The sequence below is a fragment of the Ailuropoda melanoleuca genome, chromosome 14 (genome assembly GCF_002007445.2).
Source record: "Ailuropoda melanoleuca isolate Jingjing chromosome 14, ASM200744v2, whole genome shotgun sequence".
Taxonomy (NCBI): domain Eukaryota; kingdom Metazoa; phylum Chordata; class Mammalia; order Carnivora; family Ursidae; genus Ailuropoda; species Ailuropoda melanoleuca.
In genome coordinates, this window is record NC_048231.1 from 7,628,939 (window position 1) to 7,654,595 (window position 25,657).

The 25,657-nt window shown below is 33.9% G+C and overlaps 1 protein-coding gene and 1 pseudogene across 11 annotated transcripts in view; one reads left to right on the forward strand and one right to left on the reverse strand.

Annotated features, from left to right (window-relative positions):
- FUT8 (fucosyltransferase 8) overlaps positions 1–25,657 on the forward strand; it is a 296,269-nt gene that overhangs the window by 111,216 nt on the left and 159,396 nt on the right. For 7 of the 11 annotated variants that reach the window (XM_034643013.1, XM_034643009.1, XM_034643014.1 and 4 more), the window contains one exon: positions 24,245–24,673. The exons of 3 other annotated variants lie outside the window; for them this stretch is intronic. In XM_034643013.1, coding sequence (XP_034498904.1) covers positions 24,471–24,673 — 203 coding nt within the window. In that variant the 5' untranslated portion in view covers positions 24,245–24,470. Of the gene's footprint in view, positions 1–18,083; positions 18,235–24,244; positions 24,674–25,657 lie in introns of all 11 variants that reach the window. One more of the 11 variants, XM_034643012.1, reaches the window with a different exon arrangement.
- On the reverse strand, positions 1,588–2,008 carry LOC100471994 (annotated as a pseudogene).

Here is a 25,657-nt window from a genome sequence, read left to right on the forward strand (position 1 = left end):
GGGAAGGTGATAGGGAATGTTGGGGTGGGAAGTCTACCATTTTTATATGGAATGGTCAGGGAAGGTTTTATTGAGAAGGTGGTAGTTGAGTGATGATGACCTGAATTTGTTGAGGAAAGAACTATGGTGGATATTTGGACAAGTGTGTTTCAGATAACAAGTTCAAAATCCCTGTGTTGGGGGTAAGCTCAGCATATTTTAGAAACATAAGAAATTTTATAATTATTTGTTTCATTTTTGCTTTCCCAGTAGATTCTGTGATCCACTAAAATGGATATTATCTCTGTTTTGTCATCATTATATCCTTGGCACTTAGTATAGTGCCAAACACATGGTAGGCAGTGGGGCAGTGGATACAGATGAATTCATGAATGATGAGGGGAGTTTTGAAGGAATCATCTGCCCACCCTTTCTAAAGTTCATACTATGATATTTCAAGCTGCAAAGATCTTTATAGATCATAAGAAAACAAAGTTTTTTAGGTAGAATGATTCTTCCAAAAGTCATGGTTAAATAGTAGTGTTCTTGGGATGGCAAAGATTTTATTTCTTATCCTAACTATTGATAGGGATCCTTCTGTTTCAGATGTCTGGTCTAGACTGGGAAGATAATTTGGCTGTGAAAGACATCCTTGCAATAGAATCTGGAATCAGGTTGCTGGGTTGATACTTGCTAGCTGTGTGATACCATTCCCACCCCCCATTAATTCACCTTTAAATGCCTTGGTTTTCTTATCTGTAAGACAGATATTGTTATCTCTGTTCCAGTATTCTTTACACCATAAACATTTTCTTTTGCGTAATAGGATTTTCTCATTAATCTTCCAGTACACTATGATGTAGACATTTTTCCCTTTTTTAATTTTTTTAAAAGATTTTATATATTTATTTGTCAGAGAGAGAGTGAGCACAAGCAGGGGGAGCGGCAGGCAGAGGGAGAAGCAGACTCCCTGCTGAGCAAGGAGCCCCACGCGGGACTCAATCCCAGAACCCTGGGATCATGATCTGAGCTGAAGGTAGATGCTTAACTGACTAAGCCACCCACATGTCCCATTTTTCCCCCTTTTTTTAAAGGGGAGTTGTGATTAAGAACATAGGACTTTGGAATTAAACATACTTGGGTTCCATAAAAGGGTAAAGTTACTTGTTAACATGTATCAAAGTTTTTATTTAACTAATGAGAGATCAATCAAGAAGACAATAGAACTGCTTCCAAGAGCATTTGAGCACAAGGAGTTCACCTATTCATTAAGGAAAGGGATGCCATGATAAAATGACTAAGCTATGTAGAAGTCTGGTAACTTTTTTCTTTTTTTTTTTTTTTTTAAAGATTTATTTGTTTTTGGGAGGTGGGGATGGACAGAGAGAGAATCTCAAGCAGACTCCTGGCCAGGTGCAGAGCCTGACGCAGGGCTCAATTCCATGACCCTGACATCATGATCTGAGCAGAAACCAAGAGTCCAGTACTCAACCGACTGAGCCTCCCAGACACCCCAGAACTCTGGTTAAGTTTTAAAGGACAAGAAAGCTATATCTCCTTTGGGATTTAATCCCCAGAAAATTTGGAATATAAAACATTGAGCTTAATTTAAATATTATCATGGTCTTTATCATCATCTCTAGTATCATCAAATTGGATTTCATCATCATCTCCAGCACCAAATGTATGTCTCATTGATTCTAGCAGGTTTTAGAAGCTTGCCACATGCCTTCAGATTTATACCTTTATCTGCATTGTAGTTTAAAATTACAGCAGCTTTGTTACCCTCATAATCTGGCAAACCAGTATAGTGTATGAGGTATTTATTCAAGCCTTTTTGCTGTTTTCCTTTCATATGACAATCTCTTCACACCATCAAGACACATTGCTTCTAATTATACATTTCCCAACATTTTGATTACTTGGTTATACTCTTATTCATCCTGTTTATACACCAACTTTTTTCAGGTTCATTTTCACTCTTACCCCTGCACCTGTTTTCACCTCCTTTATCTTTATTCTTGGTCATGACAATACCTCATGGCATCTCAGTCTCCTTTTCTGTGGTGGTGGTGGCAGCTGTTCTTCCAAATTGCACATGGGATAGCATTTTATGAGAAGTGGCACTCTGCAGGTGCGGGAGTTTTGAGACTGAGCTTTTCTGAGCCAGACTCAGTGGCAGCAAATTTATTTCCTTCCCTCTTCCCTTTCCATGTGTGTTAATGTGTTTAAGGTTTTCTAGGGCAGGTCTAGAGGTCACCTTTACTCTTGTACTCTCTTAGCCTCATTACTAAGGTGGACCTCTCTTTGGGACTTTACTGAATGTCCCAAGGATTAAGTGAGGACTCTGTATCATGTTTGTAAGAAGTTGAATGATTCCTGGCCCTCTGTGAGCTCTAGTATCATCAAATAATTTTACTCAGCTTTAGCTACCTGGTAATTTTTCTTTCCCAGAACTTATATTTGCTTAACGTTATGTATTTTCACCCTATGCATATGTAAATTGTTATTCAGTTAATTTAAGGGGATCTCTCTCTCTCTTTTTTAAAATTTAAAAAATAGGTCTTTGCATAGCTCTCTCACTTCAGGGATTTCCCCCCCCCCAAATAATTGTTTTGTTTTGTTTTTGTGCTCTGACCTCTGCCTTTTCAACTTAGCAATGCACTAGATTTTATTTGGGTTTCCCCTTCAAGAATACTGTAATCTCAAAAGTGCTTTCAGAAAGAATCCCAGGTAATTATAGGTCTTCCCTGTTCTTTTTCTCCTCCTCCTTCTCCTCCTCCTCCTTCTTCCTTCTTCTTTCTCCTCCTCCTCCTTTTTTTTTTTTTAAGGATTCAGTTTTGTGTTGACTGTTGTCCAAAGTCAAATATATAGTTTATTCAGTTTTCTGGTTGTTTACATTTGGAAGTTAATTCTGGATCCTATTTACTCCCTTGTGGTAAAAGTAGAGAACTCAACACTTTTAAAATGAGGAATGATACTCTTAGCAAGTGGTATGTCCTGCCCATTTCAAATTGTGTTCAAATACCATTATGTGTAAAAATTCACTTTTGAATGTTGCTTAAATTAAATTGATCTTAGTAACAACATTTCTGTTATTATTCCACACAGAGCTATAAATACAAGCTGCTTTGGCTGCTTTTCATCTAATATTAGTTCCCAGTCAACTGATGCATTAAATTAAAGTTGGTATAATGCTAATGATTTGTAATACCTGATTCTTTGGGGTACTTTTATGCCTCACTGAGGATCAGTGGCTGTTTTATTCTCTCTTTTCTTGTCTTTTTTTATTTAAACAGGAATCAGTATAACTAAGAAACAAAAACCTTAAAATAATTCTTAGTATAGTAACTTTTTTTAAAAAAAAGATTTTATTTATTTATGAGAGAGAGAGAGAAAACACACGAGTGGGAGGGAGGGGGATAGGGAGAGGGAGAAGCAGACTCCCTGCAGAGTAGGGAGCCTGATGTGGGAAATCAATCCCAGGACCACGAGATAATGACCTGAGCCGAAGGCAGATGCTTAACCAACTGAGCCACCCAGGCACCCCGGTATAGTAACTTTTTACTAATAAAAATATGTTTTTTGTTTCATCCATTGAAGATCCAGTGAAATAGAGCATAAGTTTAGTACTGCTCAATTCTTTAAAATTCCTCCAGTTAGTTTAAAAGCATTGGTCATTGAGTAGAGTATAAACATGAACTGGTATGAACTTAACTGAGAATATCTCATTAAGTCTGGAATTAGGAAAAAAGAATGTGTTTGATAAAGAACAATATACTGAGCCTAATTTTTTTTTTTTTATAGGATATGAGGTGTTCATGAAAGAGTGAATGTCATGGTTGATTTGATTGGTGATGTGAGCTTCATTCATCACTAATGCTTACAGTGTTTCAGCTACTGTACTAGGTGCAAGAAACTCCTCCGAATAGTCATTATGTGTCTGTGCTGTTCTTGGAAGAGAGACCTGAAATTCTTAGGGGAGTGTTTGAAAATGAATCAGTGGTAGCATTGTGATTTTTATGTTGTGTGCTAAGGCTTAGCATAGGCTTATTTATTTATTTATTTGTGTGGGAGAAGGGGGATTTTCATTTTATTTATTTATTTTTTAGAGAGGGAGAACACAGGCATTTTTGACTCTGGCATTAGAATTGCACATTGTTAATCAAGAAAAAATACTAAAGAAATTTACAGCATTATTTACATATCTGTCAAAGGATGAGAGTCAGGGTTGTAATTATGGGTAAAAGAACTATAAATTTATTAGTTCTGACAGATGGCAACAAAATGTCTGATTCTGTTACTTTTTATTATTTCTTAAAATATTTTTCCTGATGTCTTTAAAAATTGCTGCATCTAGATATATCCATTGACTGTGATGTAGCAAAAAACTGTTTACTCTTTAATTTTTTAACAGCAGATATAAAATGCAGACATCTATTCAAGAACTTTTAGATACTAATGATTATTCAAACTAATGTCTAACCGTCATTAGATACAGTTGCCAAAGCTGCTTTGGGTTTATTTGTTACTAAAAGTGGTGGCTCTACCTGTACTGCTGCCTAGGCAGCATGGATGCACTGCATTTCATCCTCCTCAATTGCGTATCATTGAAATTTATGGATTATGTTTGTTATTTTGATAGAGTTTTTCTCTTATAATTCTGCCCCTGAATAGTAATAATCCCTTGGTCAGTCAAACCATATTACTTTGATTCATTTGAAGTCAAGACGATAGATCTAGCTGTGAATCTTGGCTCCTGGTTTTGTGACCTTAGGTGAGTTACTTAACCTCTGCTGGTTTTTTTATTATTGTAGTATAATAGTTAATTGAGTAGACTCTGGAGTGTTTGTGAGGATTTGCATCCTGGCTCTGCTACTATTTTTTTAAGAGAGAGAGAGAGAGAGAGAGAGGAAGTGTGTACGCTCATGTGTGCACATGTGTAGGGGGGGCAGAGGGAGAGAATCCCAAGCAGACTCCACTCTGGGGGCGGGGTGGTGGGGAAGGGGCCGATCTCAGGACCCTGGGATCATAACCTCAGCCAAAAGCAAGAGTTGGATGCTTAACTGACTGAGCCACCCAGGTGCCCCATGGCTCTGCTATAGCTATGTGACTTTGGGCAAATTACTAACTTTTCTGCCTTCTCATCTGTAAATTAGGGATAATAATAGTGCTTATCTATAAAATACTTTGAGTAAGCCTGGCACGTACTAAGCACTCAATAAATGTTTGCTATTATTATTTTCTATAAAAGGACAAAAATAACATAATAGGGTTATTATAAGGCCTGAATGAATAAATATATCACTTTGCACAGGGACCTTCTACATGTTCAGTAAATGAGGCACTATAATGGGATTGATGATAATTGTGATCATGCAGCAGATGTGTCTATGGAATAAGATCCAAGATTTGTAACAAAAGAGACCGCACTGGAGCTCCATTGATTTGCTAATTGGTCAAGACACACAGAGTGAGTTGCAGCATTCTATTAGGTCACTTGTACAAAACAAATCAACTTTTCTATCCCAGCTGGTGCACAAGATGTGATAGATGAAAAATCCTATCCAATAAGACTTTAGGATTGTAATCTTATTATACCTTTTGTAGTATCAGTACAGGTTAGGATTGGCCACACTCCACAGATAGCCAAGGAAGTAAAAGTATTTATTGGGGAAAGCTTTTACATTAGCTGTATTGATTAAAGATGTGATATAAAATTTCTCCCAGCATCAAAGGTTACTCAGAAGCTATGAAAAATGGATAGGAACTTACGATGCAGGCTGCTAGTATTCTACCTAACTTTAAATCTGTTTTTCTCTTCTACAGTAATAGAACCCTCATTTTTATTTTATTTTTTTAATTTAGGTAGGTACATTGACACCTTGAAGAAAATACTGTATTTTGTAGATAAGTAACTAAGTTCTGGCAATAAAGATAAAAGCAGAAATATTATGTGTATGTGTGTGCTTGTAAAGGTCAGTGACTGCTGGAAGAGAACCCATTTTGCCATTCAGTTTCTCCTTTTTGACCTTTATTGAAGACATGGTAACTAGAGCTTTAGCAAACATTTTGGACTGTGAGATGATCTTGATGATGGAAGCCAGGCATGGAGAATGGTGGAAGAGAAAGTTAGAAACTTGGGTCCATGAAGGTCCCTGAGGATACTGTGAAACCACCATCTCTACATGGCCTTTCTCTAGATGACTTTTACAAAAGAAAAAATAAACCTCAGCCTTGTTTAAGCCAAGCTGCTCTTGTGTTGGGGTATTCTATAATGTGCCTTATCCTTATACGGAGGGGAAGCAGTATAAATAACAAAGCCCCATTGAGATTTAATGGTTTGTGTGGGAGGAGTGAAGATGTAAGGAGAATTGGAGGCTAACACTAAATGACTAAGTGATTGTGGGTCTACTTTGATCATACTGGTGAAATTTTATTAGATTAATAGGAAATAGGAGACTTATTTTTTGGGAAAATATTTAATATTTCAGTGACATTGATAGTTATCAAATCACATTTTGTTGGATATTGTGGGTGGTAAGAAGAGCTGGTGAAATTGATGGGTGGACCATAAGTCATTCTTGTCTTTATTAATAGTTTTTTTTATAGGTTATTGTTGTTAGCTTGTTATACCATTGTTAAATGACATATATCTAACTTATAGTTTTTTTATGGTAAATTCCTTTTTTTAATGATGCTTCAAGTCTTTTCTCAAAAATTTGGATTGGCAAATATGAGAAAAATGGTAGAAAACATTGGATTAGCCATTTTCTGTGGAAGAAGTTGAAAAAAGGTTATTTTGGAGCCTATGTAGTAAATGGTTGATATTCTTTCACTCCTTTACCTTAATGTGATTCTAAACAATTATTTATGTACTGATACTTAGGCTCTCACTTTTTAATGGTTTCTATGACACCAGACAAAATTGATGGTTCTTTAACTACATTAAGAACAAAAAGAGAGATTCAAAAACCAAAATGATAAATGGAAGAGAAAACAATACAACAGATAACCACAGAAACACATAGTGTGATAACAGATTACTATAAACAGTAATATAGTAACAAATCAGATAACTTAGGGGAAAAAACCAAATAATTTCTAAAAATGCAAAAGGATATGAATCAAAAATCTCCCAGCACGTGGTTTCATTGGTGAACTTTACCAAACATTTAAAAATATGACAATCTTTATCAAAATCTTAAAATAATGGATATAAGGAACACATTCAGAATCATTCCATGAGGCCAGTACTACTGTGATACCAAAGCAGAATAAAAATAATACAAGAAAAAAAAGTCTAGTTTGATCTAAGTATTGCTACACCAACTTTCTTTTGATGTCCATTTGTGTGATAAATGTTTCTCCATCCTCTCACTTTCAGTCTGCAGGTGTCTTAAGGTCTAAAATGAGTCTCTTGTATGTGGTATATTGATGGGTCTTGTTTTTTTTTTTATCCATTCTGACACTCTGTGTCTTTTGATTGGAGCATTTAGTCCATTTATATTCAAAGTAATTATTTTTTTTAAGTTATTCAGAGAGTGTGAGCGGGGTGGGGAGGGGAGGGGGAGGAGAGAGAGAATCTCAAGTAGACTCTGCTCCAAGTATGGAGCCCAGCATGGGGCTCGATTTCATGACCCTGAAATCATGACCTGAGCTAAAATCAGGAGTTGGACCCTTAACTGACTGAGCCATCCAGGCGCCCCCCACCAAGTAATTACTCATAGATACGTATTTATTGTCATTTTGTTGTTTATTTTGTTGTTTTTGGAGATTTTCTCTGATCCTTTCTTGTCTTTGACACTTTTGGTCTCTCCTTTACACTAAGAGTCCCCTTTAATATTTCTTGCAGGGCTAGTTTAGTGGTCATGAACTCCTTTAGTTATTGTTTGTGTGGGAAACTCTTTATCCTCTCCTATTCTTAATGATAACCTTGCTGGATAGAGTATTCTTGGCTGTAGATTTTTCCCATTCAGCACTTTGAATATATATCATGCCACTCCCTTCTGGCTTGTTAGGTTTCTGTTGAGAAATCTCCAGCTAGCCTTATGGGTTTTCCCTTGTATGTTATGGACTTCTTCTGTCTTGCTGCTTTTAAGATTTTTTCTTTATCACTATATTTTGCAAGTTTAATTATAATATGTCTTGGTGTTGGCCTGCTTTTGTTGATTTTGACGAAAGTTCTCTGTGCCTCCTGGATCTGTCTGTTTCCTTCCCCAGATTAGGGAAGTTTTCTGCTATTATTTCTTGAAATAAGTTTTCAGCCCCCTTCTCTGTTTCTTCTTCTGGGACTCTTATAATACAAATATTATTGCATTTAATGTAGTCACTGTGTTCTCTAAGTTTATTTTCGTATTTCCTAATTTCTCTTGTTCAGCTTCATTATTTTCCATTATTTTGTCTTCTGGACTCTGCCCCTTATCATGAGTTGGCTTGAGTGCAAGTCTTTGGTTTGAAATTATTTTTGGATAGATTTCTTTCTGAGCATCTAGTTTTGACGTTTCCTGTATATAAAAATAAATGAATAAACATATGAAAATGACTTTGAATCTTAGTTTTAATTCTTCTAGGGCTTGATTTTAATTTTATTTTGCCTAGGATTTTAATTATAGCTATTAAATAAATATATGCATACTTGGGTAATATTCATGCATTCAGTTTTTTCATTCAATAAATACAAATAAAGGGCTTGCTCTGTTTTAGGTACTGTGTTCTAAGTCTTTGTTCTACTACTACATACCTTTAGTATTGGATATAAATAAGCCAGTAAGTGTTGTGCTAAAGAATAATAGAAGATGGCGAATGCTTTTTAAAAAAGATAAGGTGTTGTAGCATTCTTGTAAGGTATTGTAGCCATTCTTCTTTCTTGCTTTTAGGGTCCAGTTTTGTTTTGGAACCTACCCTTAGGGATAAATCCTGATTAGTCTAAGCCATAGTGGTAATCCCAACCCACTTGTCAGTGATTGATTTTGTGAGGCACAGGTGAGTCAGTCTTTGGTAATAAGATGTGCAGATCTTCTGGGGGAGACTTCTGTCAGTAGTTTCTTCTTCCTTAAAATGAGACAGACTAAAGGAGATAACCAGTTGTTCTTTGTTAATATATGTACCATAATTACATGTGGCTGGGATTGAGGCAGCCAACTTGTTCATGAAGAATGTTAGCCTTAGGACAGAGGCTGACATGCCAAGGGAGTAGAATAGAAAGATGAAAATAGATTTTTGGAGTGATTAAATAAACTTTTTGTCTACTGAGAAATTAAAATTTCCTTATTTTTAAAGCTATTTTGAGTTAGATTTTCTCTAGCTTATATCCTAACATGTCATAATCGATATAGTTTATCAGGGACTATCTCTGAAAAGAGGTGGCATTTATTTAAGTAGAGATATGAATTATAAGAATGAGCCAAAGGAATTACAATTCAGGTAGAAGGAACAGAAGAATGAAGGTGCCTTGATAGGTAAGAACTTGGCAGAAGGCTAGTATACCTACTTTCTAATGACCAAGGGAAAAATAGTAGTAACTAATATTTATAAATAGCATTACAGTTTATAAATCACCATTACATATATTATTTCATGTAATCTTTACAATTATATGAGGATATACTGTTATTCCCATTTTATATTTGGGTAAACTGACCATATAGTTATAGCCACCTATTAATTTGAAATGGTTGCTGTTTCTACTCTATCATGCTGCCAATCAAGTATATATTTTGTAATACTGGATAATCAGATGAAATGGTAAGTGAATGCATTTTATTTGAATTTTTTAGTATTACTACTTTTCAGGAGTTTTAATCTATTCAGGCCAAAGGTACAGGTAAGTCCAGATTTCTGGACCCATTTGAATAGTACAAATTAATTGCATCAGTAAACACAGCCTGCTGTGTTATCTTGAATTAAAGTGAGTAAGATACTCCTGATAGAAACCTCACAAATGTGATTATTTGTTTGCACTTCATAATGAGGAAGATTAATTTCTAAGATATTGGCTGGTTTCAGTGAATTTAAATAGAGTATTTTGTGCTTATATATTCAGGATGTCTAGCATTTTAAATTCATATGTGCGTATACGGTGACCTTACTGATAAGCAGTATGAAAGTATGATAGATGACTCTGTAAGTAATGAATGAAAATTGAATTTTATAGTCTTGATAGGGGTTATATGAAAATTTCCTTTTCTGTCCTCTCCTATCCTCCCCTTTCCCCTTCCCTGTGTTCTTGCCTCCCCCTTCTGCTTTCATCCTCCCCTTTATTCTACATTTCCATTTAGTTGGTTACATCAGTGCTTTTACTTAAATAAAAGTTGATTTCAACTAGCATTAAAGGGCCATTTTAATTTATGATACTCTTTTACTTAATAAACATATAATTAAATTAATAAACACATAATTTTATAAACTTCCCTTTTTCCATATGAAGGCTGGACAGTAAGTAGTAGTTTAAATAAATTATATGGAACAGTACTTAATTTAAAAATAAATTTAGATCAAATGGGAAGATATTTAAAGTCTTGGGTATATGTTAATCTAGAATTGTGGATTTTGTATATACAGGGCTTTTAAAATATTTGTACTTTTTTTTCTTTTTTTTTTTCCCCCAAGATTTTATTTATTTGTGAGAGAGAGAGTACACAAGAGAGTGAGAGAGAACATGAGTGAGGTGGATGGGGTAGTAGAGGCAGAGGGAGAAGGAGAAGCAGAATCCCGCCAAGCAGGGAGCCTGACTCAGGGCTCAGTCCCAGAACCCTGGAATTATGACCTAAATTGAGGGCGGACACTTAACCAAATGAGGCACTCAGTTACCCCCTGCCAATATTTGTACATTATAATTGATAACTAACTTTCCTCTAAAAGCTTTATTTATGTTTCCCTTTTATCAACGTGATACCTTTAAAATGTAATAGTTACACATAACTTCTCCTACATTGTAGTAGTCATTAATTAAATTTGTTGAATAAATGATTTTCTGTTGAATTTTTCATTTCATTTCAGTACAGTGAATTACTTCAAGAAGTAGTCTATAGTAATGATTTGATTTTTACTCTTTCCAGGTAAGAAAGTAAATTCTTCGAAAGAGAACTCTCTGAACTATGATTTTATGATAATAACTAGTATATATTTATTATAATTTAGGGAATCATTATTTGAATATTTGTGATTATTTCTTTTGTTCTGAGAGAAGGTTAGGCTACTAAGAAGATTGGACACAGTTTATGGTTTGTTAATTATTTTATTAGTTATTTGAGTTGATTCTTAACTGTTTTTGAAATGTAGGCAAAATGCAATTTTCACATTAACATTTGGATTGAAGTTGATTATATCTATAGAATAATTACCTTTGGAATTTTTTCATTTAAAGAAAGAATGTACAGTGATTTTGCTGAAAAAATTTTCATTGAAACCTCAGATGCAAGCACATAACTGAGCCATTTAATGAATTAGCAGCCTTTAATTATTGACATTCTCAATTACATTCACAAAATGGATATAGTTTAAACTTTCTCTTAAAATGTTTTTCAAGTATTGAAGCATAATTTACATCAATAACATGTACCCATATTAAGTATACAGTTAGATGATTTTTCTCAAATATATACCTTCATATAGCTGTCATTCCCCTTTTTAGTCAGTCACCTGCTTTCTTCCTGGCCCTTTGTATTAGTTTCTTTGTTCTAAAATTTCATATCAATGTGTATTTTTTTTTATCCCTGGTATCTTTAGCCAGGCTTGTTATTGATATACATCCATGTTGTGTATATTAATAGTTTGTTGTTTTTTACTGTTGAATAATATCCTATTATATGAATATGTCACAATTTCTTTATCCATTCATGTGTTAGTAGATACTTGGGTTTTTTCAAAATTTTGGCTCTTATAAGTAAAGTGGCTGTGAACATTCTTGTACAAGTCTTTGTATGAACATACATTTTCATTTCCCTTGTAAATACTTAGAGTGGAATTATTGCGTTATATGGCAAATATATATTTAGCTTTTATGAGACTGTCAAACTTTTTTTTCCTCTTTTCTTTTGTAGAAAAATTTATGTAAAATTGCTGTTCCATCTTCTATAAATATGTTTGGTAGAATTCACACATAAAGCCATATGGGCCTAGAGTTTTCTTTTTGGGAAGATTTATAAGTACAGATTCAACATCTTTAATGGTTATGATCCTATACAGTTATTCAGATTGTCTATTTCTTCTTGATTGAGCTTTGGTTATTTCTTTTAAGAAATTTGCCAGTTTCAGGTCTGGCTTCGTATTTGTTGAACAAAGTTGTTTACAATATTCCCTTATTATCTTTTTGTAGCATCTGTAGTGATGCCCCCTCTTTCATTCCTAATATTGGCAATTTATGTCTTATTTCTCCCCCTTGATTAGTTCTTCTGGAAGATTATCAATTTTATAGGTCTATTCAAGGGACTTGTTTTTGGTTTCATTGTGTTTTCTTTCCATTGCTTAACTGTTTTCTATTTCATTGATAGAGTTTACATTTTGAATCTTTTACCTATTTCACCAAACTTTCAAATACTGTCATACCTCTTGAAGGATAATGTAGGAACTTTAAAATAATATCTTTCCTTTTTATGCCTGTCATCATTATTATTGTCATTTACTTTATGACATTGTTACATGTCCCATAATACTTTGTCATTACTTTAGTTTTAAAGATTCAAATTTATTTTAGGAGAAATTAAAATGAGGTTTCATTTATACTTACCATACATTTAATATATCTGTTTAAATTCATTGTTTATATTCACTTTTCCATCTACAATCAGCCTAATAAGCAACCTTTTATGGGGTTATATGTATCTTGTAGTGGTATGTGCTGCCAATAAGTTCTTTCAGCTTTTGTTTTCTTAAAAATGTACTTGTTTTGCCTTTATCTTAAAAAAACAAAACAAAAAACCCCCCAAAAAACCAACTTTTTATTTTGGAGTAATTTTAGAATTACAGAAAATTTGCAAAGAAAGTACAGAGACTTTCCATATACTCTTTGCCAGGTTTCCCATCTTACACAGTCGTGGTAATTTGTCAAAACCAATAAATTAACAGTGGCACAATATTATTAACTAAACTACAGATCATATTGGATTTCACCAGTTTTTCCACAGTGTCCCTTTCTCTTCTAAGATCCAATCCAGGATACCATGTTGCATATAGTCATTATGTCTCGTTGTTTTTTATGATAGTTTTGAAGAGTACATTCAGGTCAGTTTGGGTTTGTCTAGTATCTTTCTCATTATTAAAATGGAATTATGCATTTGCAGATGAATACCATAAAGATGATGTGCCGTTCTTCAGTACCATTTAGAATTGTTCCATCACTGTAAAAATTTCCCCTGTGGCCCCTTTGTAATCCACCTCTTCTTGCATCTTCCTTGGCTATCACTGCTCCATTTTTCTTCCTAGTTTTCTATCTTTTCATAATGTTAAATAAATGAATCATACAATGTGCAGCTTTTGATTCTGGCATCCTTCACTTAGTAAAATATATTAAAGATTAATCCATTTTGTTGAGTGGGTCAGTAGCTCGTTCCTTTTTATTGCTGAGTAGTACTCCATTGTTTTTGACATATTAGAGTTAAATTCATTCACCTGTTAAAGGCCATCTCAACTTTTTTCCAGTTTTTGCCCATTATATGAAAAGCTGCTATAAATATTTAAGTATCAGTTTTTGTGAGAACATAAGGTTTCATTTCTCTTGGGTTGATACCTGGGAGTGGCATCTTAGGTAAGTGTAGTTTTAACTTTGAATCCTAAAACTAAAACTTCTTTAAGAAAACATAGGAGAGGGGCGCCTGTGTGGCACAGTCGTTAAGCGTCTGCCTTCGGCTCAGGGCGTGATCCTGGCATTCTGGGATTGAGCACCACATCAGGCTTCTGCACTAGGAGCCAGCTTCTTCCTCTCCCACTCCCCCTGCTTGTGTTCCCTTTCTCGCTGGCTGTCTCTGTCAAATAAGTAAATAAAATCTTTTTTAAAAAAAAAGAAAGAAAAGAAAAAAAAACATAGAAGATATATGTGACCTTGGATTTGGGATTGAATTTTTAGATGTAGTGCCAAAACCACAATTATGAAAAAAAAGAATAAATCATATTTCATCAAAATTTTTTAAATGTTCCTGTGTGCAAGACACTGTTAAGAGAATGAAAAGTAAGTCACAGATTCGGAGAAAATACTTGAAAAATCACTTATCTGATAAAAGATTTGTATCTGGGATATGTAAAGAACCCTTAAATCTCAACAATAAACAAATAATCTAATATAAAAATGGCAAAAGATTACAGTAGACACGTTACCAAAGAAGATATATGGATGGCAAATAAGCACAAGAAAAGATAATCACTTGCTTAATGTCATTTGTTTTTAGGGAAACTGAATGCAAATTGAAACTACATTGAGATACCACTCTACAACTATTTAATTGTTTAAAATATTAACTATCAAATGCTGGAGAGATTGTGGAATAACAGGAATTCTCATTCATTCTGGTGCTAACTCAGAATGAAAAGCCACTTTGGAGTACAGTGTGGCCTTTTCTTTAATAAACATACATTTTCCTTATGACACAACAGTCCCACTTCTAGGTATTTACCCAAATTAAGTGAAAACTTAAGTTCACAGAAAAACTGCTTTCATTTTTGAAAATATTTTCACTGGATAGCAAAGTGTAGTTTTGCCATTTTGTTTTAAATTTTAGCAGCTTTAAAAGATGTTGTTCCATTGTCCACTAGCTTGTACTCTTTTCTAAGAGGCCCCCTGAAATTATTTTTACCATGTATGTATTTTTTTCCATGACTCTTTTCCCCCTCAAAATTGTGGTTTTATTTGTATTTTAAAATATGTTGGAAATTCTGCATATACCTAAGACTAAGCTTATTTTTGGTATATATTACTTTAAGTTTGATGACAGGTTTTGTTCTGAGAAGTCCTTTTTCAAGTTGAATGTCAAAATGGGGAAATGCTACTGGCCCTGAAGCTAATGATGTAAATTGCTTTCTTGTTAATGATGATGGATGACTTTTATTTGAGTTCTATCACCTCAACAAATTTTCAGTTCATGATGACGGTTACTATATGGTGATACAGCTACAGGGAAAGCTATATATAGTTACAAATTTTCTTCTTCTTGTGATGAGGGTTTTTTTTATTATTCTTTTTTCAAGTCCATTGAACTTTTCCTCTATAGTATCTAATCTGCTCTTTAATCTTTTCCAGAGAATTTTAAAAACATTCAGATTTTTCTTATGGAAGTTGCATTTTTGTTGTAGTTTTTATCTCTTTTCTCAGTATATTGGTTTTTTAATTTAAATCTTAATATATATTTTTAGTAATTGTTTTAGTTTCCTTGTCTGCCTTCATCATCGCTGTCTTAGGGGTTTGTTTTAAATTGACTGATTTTCTTCTTGGTTCTGAGTCACATTTTCCTCCTTTTTGACATCATGGTAAAAACACAGTTTGAGTAGCCTTGTAAAATGCATTTTGTTCATATGTTAAAACACATCTTAGCATAAATTCCTGCTAATGTAATTTCTTATCAAAGGGCACGTTTTTACAGAAATACTTGATGTATGATGCCATATTTCCCTTTGCATAGTATATAAGTGTATACATACTTGTATTAGTTAAATAAATGCTGAATTATTTTTGAGTTTAGAAGACTACCCTCTTATGAACATGGTTCATAGCAGATCAAGTCTTTGTTCTCTTAGGTAGTTCTATAGAATATTGATATATACTCATCTTTTGCCCTTAGCATTAAAGTGAAGCCACTTGAATATGATTTTTGGAAACATCATTTGCACACAGATGCTAAAGGAAGTCACTGTTGGTCATTTTCTTATTGTTAGATATAAGAACAGTCAATCTGACAGTGTTATAAATGATACTGCACTTGTTGTTTTTCACAGAATGATTAAACTAGTTCTGTTTTTAAGAAATTAATTAGTTGATATAGTTTATATTCAGTTTCTCACTGTATCACTCAGTATGTTAGTAGCTGCAAGAAGAGGCTTTTTTGAGGTTGTTTCTGTGGAATTACTTCCCTTTGCAATTAGAATCCACTATAATATTACCTCTTGAGGGCAGAGTTTCTCATTCGTCTCATTCACTGCTACAACTCCAGTGCCAGGACAGTGTCTTTTATATGATAGGGACTTATTAAGTATTTTTTGAATGAATGAGTGAATCATGATGCTTTATAGAATTAAGTAAAGTACATGATAAATTTGTTCCACATGGTTTCCATTACAAATGATGATTAGATTGCTATATATTTTAAAATAAATAGAGCATTATGTATGAATGGCTACACTGAGTGAAGTAACTTATTTAGAAGGTAAACTACTTATTGGTGGCACAGGGGAGTATGTGTCAAAATGACCATTGTAATGGACAAAGACCTTTACTCATGCCATCTCTCAAATGTGCTCCCTTCTCTGTTGTAGCTGTAAAACTTTCCCCTATCTTCTCAAGATACTAAATTCGATCAGAAATCCCAGAGCATTCATCTGTATCAGGTATCTTATGTTCATCCTTTCTGTTTTGTATTTTGAATCACGATTTCATTTTTGTCCTATTTTATCTCCACTATTGGATTTTTTATACTTATTTTCTAAATTATTTGTTGCTCTGGGGAAATGTTGACTGATACTTAATGAGATGATGGAAATGTCCTGTACCTGCACCATTCATAGGCACAAGTGGCTGTTGAACATTTGAAATGTGGCTGCTGTGACAGGATAAATTTTTAATGCTAATTCTAGTTTAAGTAGTTGCATGTGGCTAGTGACTATTGAAGAAGACAGTGCAGCTCTAAGGCTTACAGTATACATTTTAAAGTTATCAGTCTAATGTGCAGTGAGAACTTTACTACAGTGTACTTCCATTTCCTCCTCTCTTTTTGTGTTTTGTCATCATATATTCTATAGATTTATAAACCTAGTGATATATTATTGCTATTTTTGAGTTAGACATTATTAAGTTAAGGGAAAGTATGTCTTTATTTTCTTTATATTTTACCATTTCTGGTGCTGTTTATTTCTTTGTGTAGATCCAAATTTCTGTGTGGTATCATACTTGTGCTTGAAGGACTTCATTTAACTTTTTTTTTGTAGTGCAGTTTTGCCGGCACAGAGTATTTTTCAGCCTTTTTCTTCCCCCTGGAAACAACTATTTTTGAAAGATATTTTCACTGGTTATAAGTTGACACTCTCCCCACTCCCATTCCCTGCACCCCCCCCCCCAGTATTTTAAAGTTGTTGCTCCATTGTCTTCTGGCTAACATGGTTTCTGATAAGAAATGTGTTCTTACTTTTGTTTATCTGTATGTGATTCTTCCCCCCGCCCCAGGTACCTGTAAGGTTTTCTGTTTTTGTTTTCAGCAGCTTTGCCTACATTTTAAATGTATCCTTCTAGAAGTTCTCTGCAGTTCTTGGATTTGTGGTTTATCATTCATTGATTTTAGAAAATATATTTTCTGCCTCATTTTCTCTTCTCTCTTTCTGTGACTCCAGTTACATATGTGTTAGATCATTTGATAATCAATGCTCCCACAGATTTTGAATTCCTTCTTTTTCTTTCCATTCTTTTTTTCCTCTTTGAATTTTATTTTGGATAATATCTAACAACCTCTTGTCCTGTTTGCTGATTAATCTTAACTTTTATCCAGTTTTCTGATAAGCCTGTTGAAGGTCCTCTGATATTTTTGTTAATTTGGTATTTTATCTGCTAAATCCTCCATCTGTTCATGTGTGTTGCCCATACTTATCTTAGATTTTTTAATATATTATAATTATTCTGAATTTTCTGTCTGATAGTTCTAACATGGGGTTCATTTATGGGTCTGGTTCTGGTGTTTGCTTTATCTCTTGAAAATGGTTTGTTATATCTTGCTTTTTTTATGTGTCTCTAGATTTTTTGTTACATGCCAGACATTATAAGTACAGAGCAGTAAAGACTGAGGTCAACAGTATTTATGCCCAGAAATGGGTATTTTTCTTTCTGAGGGTGTTTATGTATGGATGGGGATTGAGTCATTCCAGTCAGTGATTGAGTTGGTTTTGTTTTGTTGTCGTCGTTGTTTTTGCAGTTGTTACCTTCACTGAGTCAGAGACTTAAAATTCTTGGAGTAGTGGAATGCTGTTACCTCATTCTTAGTGTGGGGCCTGGAGTGCTAAGATTGCTCAGTATTCTAGTCCATTCTTAGCCTTTACCATGTCTTTGGATGGCTGCATCACAAGGTAATCTCTCTTAGTGTTCTTTGTAATTTTTGATTAGTTGCTGGAGAGTGTGAAGTTTATTTTGTTGTCTTTCTTGAAAGAATGTTGAGTTTTGTTTTGATAGGCATTTAATTTATTTTTAGATCACCTTGATCCTTTTGTAGCTTGTTTTTAAGTTTTGTTATAGCTTTTGTTAGCCTCTTCTTAATTCTATGGCTAGAGTCATTAAACTCTGGCTCACTGAGGTAAATGTGGTCCATAGCCTGCTTTTTGTATAGCTTTTGAGCTTAGAATGGGTTTTACATTCTTAAGGGGCTGTAAAGAAATAAAAATAAAAACAAAAAATATGTGATAGAGACTGTATGTGTCTCATATAGCTTATGATGTTTATTATCCTGCTCCTTAGAGAAAATTTTCTGATCCCTGCTCTAGGGCTTACTTAACCATAACTTCTTTTTTTTTTAATTTATTTTTTATTTTATTTTTAAAATTATTAACATATAATGTATTATTTGTTTCAGGGGTACAGGTCTGTGATCCATCAGTCTTACGCAACACACAGCACTCACCACAACACATACCTTGCCCAGTGTCCATCACCCAGCCACCCAATCCCCCATCCCCCTCCCCTCCAGCAGCCCTCAGTTTGTTTCCTAAGATTAAGAATCTCTTATGGTTTGTCTCCCTCTCCGGTTTCTTCTTGTTTCATTTTTTCCTCTCTTCCCCTATGATCCTCTGCCTTGTTTCTTAAATTCCACATATCGGTGAGAATATATGATAATTGTCTTTCTCTGATTGACTTATTTCTCTTAGCATAATACCCTCTAGTTCCATCCATGTCATTGCAAACGGCAAGATTTCAAATTTTGATGGCTGCGTAATATTCCATTGTGTATATATGTATATGTGTATATATATATACACACACACACACACACACCAGCCTAACTTCTGAAATGTTTTATTTTTGGCTTTCTACTGAATGCACCAGGTTTTCTCTGTGGCATTTTCATTGTTTTTGGTTGGAACTCTCAGGTTTTCCCCTTTATACAGTCTCTGAGAGATACTCATTTTTCAGTTACCTAGTATTTAAATTTTCTTTTCTTGATAATTGTTCTTTGCCAGACTCATGAAGTCTTATGGATGCAGAACTTAGTATCCTATATACATTTTTTGGATCCTTTTCTCTGGGCAGCTCCCTCCTCTTCAATATACTGACCTGTTATTTTCTCTCCCCCTTAAACTTCTTAAACTTTAAGTCTCTAACTTTTCACTTCAAAGATAGCTGTGCTTTGCCTGAGTTCTCCACTTTTGTGTGGGTGTTTGGTAAATTTTAGCCAGAAAGCTGGAGTGATTATAGGACTTACCTTTGATTGTTAACCTTATCTCAGGCATCACAACCTTGTCTGGCTATTGCCCAATCTCTGAAAACAGGTTTCTAAATATTTAAGTTTTCTATTTGCTTATGTGTAAGGGAAAGTCTAGTACTAGTTATTTTCTCATGGTTAAAAGTAGAACTCTGGTTAGCAAACATTAATAAAAATGCCTTTAGACTTCCAATATAGCATTAAACTAATAATTACAATTTTATTTATTGAATTGCTTATTTGCTCTAAATTGAGTTTAGTTTTTATAGAATTTATAAGATGTGTTAGCAGGATGTATAGGAAAATGTGATTAAGATTAAATTCTGTCTGGCATCTTGAATGCCTGCTCTGTGCCTTAGACTTCGTACAACTTGGTGGGGACAGAAAGAATAACACATGAATTGAAGACCAGGCACTCAGCCCCAGTAGGAAGTAGGCATGTATACTAATTATCTATTGTTACATAACAAATCACCCTAAGACTAAGTGATTTAAAACAATTATTATCTGTTGGTTCAGAATCTGGGCATGGCTTAGCTAGGTCTTCTGGCTCTGGTCTTTCAAAAGCCTGAAATCAAAATGTGGACCAAGTTTCAGTCACATCGAGGCTTGACTGGTGCAGAATCCATTTCCAAGCTTACTCACATGGTTGTTGGCAGATTCGGTTCCATTCCACATGGACCTTTTCATATGGCAGCATCAGGGTAACAAGAAGAGAGAATGTGAGCAAGATAAAAGTATCAGTCTTTTGTAACCTTATCTCAGAAGTGAAATCATACCACTTTTGCTGTAATCTATTTAAGAAGCAAGTCACTAGGTCCAGCACACACTCAGGAGGAGGAGATTACACAGGGCATGAGTCCAGGACACAGGGATCATTGGCAGCCATTTTAGAAACTGCCTATAATAATATGTTATATAAATTATACAAAATATTATAAATGGGTCTGTAAAATAACAACAGCATTAATATATGTAGCATAATAACAATTTGCTAGTGATATGTCAACTGCTTCCCATAGACTATTTTATCTAAGCTTCTTCTAGTATTCCGTGGGAGAGGAATAAAAATATCCATTTTACAGATAAAGAAATTGAACTTCAGTAAGGTTACCTTGCTATGATGTAACAGAATGAAGATTCTAGTCCAGGCTTTGCCTATTCTACTACCCATATTTTTAATCTCCATATCTTATCAGCATTAAAATACTATTACCTTTTATTGAGCACCTCTTATGTGCCAAGCATTATAGTAAGTACATTATATATTAACATCATGTAAGCTCCACAGTAACTTTATTAAAGCTCTCAGTTTTACTGATTATATACTTTAGCTTTCAGATTCAAGAAATTACTTTGAAAAATTACATTTTTTTCTTGTTTCAGAGACATTAAGCCATATAACCCAAAGAATCTCTGTAAATACCAAAAAAAGAAAAGTGATTTAAATACCTACTACCTTAAAAAAAAAAAAGTGGTATCACACGTTAAATAAATTTGTGTAAGGAAGCCTGACATATTTCAATCCATTTAATATTCCGCAAAAAATATGTCTATATATATACACATATATATAGATATATAGATATAGATATAGATATACATATACATATATAGATATATTTTGCAGATGAAAGGTGGTATGTGAATCTCAAACAGGAATGAATTTATGAATACTTAAAAAGAAAATGACCCACTCCTAGAAGAAATCTCAACAAATATTACTATATAAATTTAGTTAGAGATTAGTTCATGTAGTTAATGTTGAAATATTTTTACTAATAAATTTGAAATATTTTCACTAATAAATTCTTTCGCACGTAAATTGAGTGGCTTTCATATCAAGATCTGTACATACTTTCTTCAGTCATCCCGTTGTCTTTACGTAATAAATCTTTTAGATGAGGAAAATAAGATGAAGTAAAGAGAAATTATTTTCTCATGTTGGAAAGGTACCTTAAGTTGATGTTATGGTCTTTTAGACCAGTTTATTTTGATTTATTTAATTTAGACCAGTTATTTAATTTTTGAGGGTGTCTTGTAAGGTATATGTTGACAATAGTAAATCCTAAAGCTTATGGATGACTTTGTTTTTAAACCATTTTCCTTATAATAATAGTACTGTGTTACTTTCAACATTCAGATTTGCTTTCTTAAGTGGGGCATAAAATGCAGTTGAAGCTGATGTGCATGAATTATGTCATATGTCACACTAGCATATGTCATGTATGACACCTTCATTTATTCATTCACTTATTTATTCAAAAATGTTATTAGTCCCTACTAAGTGCCAAGCACTGCTCTAAGTACTTGGGATACATCAGTGAACAAAATGGATAAAAATCATGGAGTTTACATTTTGACAGACATGGTTCAAACAATAGGCTGATGCTATTAATTAAGAAAATGACCATGTTTTGCTCCTACAATAATTTTTAATGTATTTTACAACTCATGTAATATGTAGTAACTTAATATTTTGGCATTTAATATTTAATTTTTTATGGTAGTTTATAAGAATTTAGGGTATTTTGTATAACAAAATTTATGTTTCTGTAGACTTCTGTTTCTATTTGAGTTATATTATACTTCTGCTGACTTTGAGTATTATAATTTTTGTTGTAATTGTAATAAAATGTTACAGCACATCTTTTTATTATTTAAATGACTCTTGTTTAGAAAGCTATCTTTTGTTTATCAGACTTATCTAAGTTAACTTTTGCTATGAAGGGAAAGATTAAAAAATTTAAAAACTTTGGGCACCTGGGTGGCATAATCAGTTGAGTGTCTGGCTCTTGGTTTCGGCTTAGGTCATGATCTTAGGGTCCTGAGATCAAGCCTTGCGTGGGTCTGTGCTCAGCATGGAGTCTGCTTGGGATTCTCTCCCTCTCCCTCCTCCTCCCACTGTGTGTGTGCACGTGCACGTGCTCTTTCTCTCTCTCAAATTAAATAAATAAATAAAATCTTTTAAAAAAATTTAATATTTTATTGGTATAGCTTGGAATTAACTAGACTACATTATAGGTTGACATATGTTATAACAGCAATTTAGTGTTGCATATGTTGTTACAAAAAGTATTATTAACTCAAATGTTGATAGTTAAGCTTCTTTTGTTGGCTTACTGAATTAAATCCATCCCTTTGACCATCAGGGTGGATTCATTTTTTTTAATTTGCTTTTTAACCAGGAAGTCCTGAATATCTGCGTTTTTTTCCACATATGAAGAGTAGACATTTTATGACTAATCTTTGACCTGAAAGGTTGAATAGTCCTTAATTATTCTTATGTTTTGGTGGATAGATGAGGGTACCTGAGATTTGAGGAACAGGGTCCTGGGAAAGGATTTTGAGAGAGACAAGAATGAACAGTGGTGTCGCTAACAAGAATGTTCTCAGTGGGCTTAAGCATAGTTACTAAAACAGACAAAATGCCAAGTTTTCTTTTGGATTACTACTTTTTTAGTTGGTTTTCAAACAGTTCTCAGTGAGTACAATTCTTTTCATTGTGTGTTTTAACTAGTGTAAGCCAGTAACAATGAAGAAAATAGTGTAGGAATAGGAACGAAGTAGAACACTTGTTTGAAGAGATTTGCTTTACTTTGAATACTTGGCCACTTAAAAACAGCTGAGATTTAAGGTTCAAAAATAGGAAAATAGCTGCTCTGCGCTAATTTTTGAGGCCTTTTCTCCAACTTTTCTGTCTAGTCTTTAATAACTGCTTAATTAATGCTTAAGTGCCCATCACATTCAGTCTTCAATATAGAAACTATTTCTTTTCTTTTTTTAAAAAAAGGAACTCTGTGCCTGGAGATACAACTTCTCTTATATAGCTCTGGAATTAGCAAATGGTGTTTAAGTTATATCTTTGCCTACAATTTTTTTCTTTGGAGAAAAAACTGTTTTATTTCTAAAGGAAATCTAAGCCTGATGATGAAGTAACAAATGAAACCCACAGCCAAGCCTGAGAAAGCATGTGCATGTGTAACTTAAGATGCACAGTGACTAATATATAACTGGTTTAGACTTACGTTGCAGTTACTGGCATTTTTTAATAAACTCAAGGAAAGGATAATCTAATCTATATGATAACCTTTATTTGTGATATTTAGAGTGGTTACCGCTGCTTAATGGCTGCGATAACCTTTGCTTAGCTAATATGCATGTCACTTTTAGAATTTATCAGTGACAATTTGCCTTTCACCTACAGAGTTAAGTAGTGTAATGGCAGTTGAGCAGTGAGATGGAGAAAGATGGAGTCGAGATCTTATACGAATGAGAACACATTTCTGCTTGAGATAATGGAAACACTGGGCCAAATACGTAGTTGAATATATTTTGTTTGGTTTTGATTGCTTATTCAAAGGTCTTTTTGATCTCCATGTATTATCTATTGCACAATGATGTAAGAAGGAGAAGTGATGATGGCCCTTAGAGGAGTTTCAAGCTTAGAGCTAATTAATTTATCTGGTAGGGCCCTGGTATACATGGGTGATTTAATATGCAGATGTAAAAGCTTTTGCTTTTTATGTATTATTAGGCTGTTAGATTATTTGCCAGCCCTTTTCCAGTCAACACCAATGTGTTTCCTTTAACTCCATGAACCTCAGCATATGCTATTTTGCATATCCTAAATAATTTAAATACATTTCTTACTCTTTCCACAGCATGTAGAGTCCATGAAGTACAGGACAATAAATCTTCCTACTCATACCACCAAGAGGATCTCTTTGAAAGATTCACTACAGGACTACCAGAGACACCAATTTGTCTGACGCATCATGTGTTGAAACAACAGAAGGCAACTACTTTTGCACTAGCTAGAAACAGAGTTACGATGTTTTCAATTCTTTGAGCTCCAGGAAGCCAGGGGAGTGAGTTGAAAATCTGAAAATGCGGCCATGGACTGGTTCCTGGCGTTGGATTATGCTCATTCTTTTTGCCTGGGGGACCTTGCTATTTTATATAGGGGGTCACTTGGTACGAGATAATGACCACCCTGATCACTCTAGCCGAGAACTGTCCAAGATTCTGGCAAAGCTTGAACGCTTAAAACAGCAAAATGAAGACTTGAGGCGAATGGCTGAATCTCTCCGGTAGGTTCTAAAAAATTGAAGGAAGAATGATGAAGTATTGTACTTTGTTTTTAGTTGCAGGTCTTCATTCATCTATTGAAAAATACTTAATGATTTATTTAAACTGCTATTTTTGCAAAAATTTAAATATTTTAGTAAGATACTTCTTATACCAATGATACCTCTATATATTTAAAATAGAGAATTTTTTCAGACTGTCAAATCTTATTTTGCATATGAATTTTAATATAGAAAAACTATGTCATTTAATTTGTTTTTATATTTCATTTATAGTTATCTTCAACATTTTGATAATTTTGATACATTAAGTACAAACTTTGTATGATTTAAATTAGTGCATATTAAAATTTTTATTATATGGACAATAACAAAGTCATAATAATTGAGAGGCTGAGTTAGTCTATAACTAAAAATGAAGAAACGAAAATTCATTGCTAAACAAAACAACTGGATCTGGAATCTAGGGAATTGTTACTGTTGCTACTTCTAGTCTATTAAAAAATGTGACATATATGTTAGAAGGCATCAGCTGTTTGGAAAAATAAAATCTTGTATTTTCAGGGAACAAATAATTGCTAAATTCCAATTCCTCTGCTTCATATATGAAGGTGATTATCTATTTAGTGATTGCTGTTTCTCAAGCTAGAATTTGAAGATTTGAGATAAAGAGTTGTCATTACTCTAGAAGGTGGTAATTGACCCTAAGGGAAGTAGTATAGAGAAAAAGAGCACAGAGTTCATTTCTTTTTGAGAAACAAATAAATTGAGGAGTGCAACATGCAAACCTCCTGTTGTGCTTTGAGCCTTCAGAGTAGATGGGGAAGGAGAGAGGAAGAGTGCTAGATTGGGGAAGCTGAGGAGCATTCTGTGAAGGAAGAATACAGTTGGCAGTGTCACATGCTTTCGAGGCTTGAGAGAAGACTTCTCTGGTTCTTCCATTCCCTCACCTCCCTGCCACTGCTGCCCATGTGCTCTTTCTTTAGA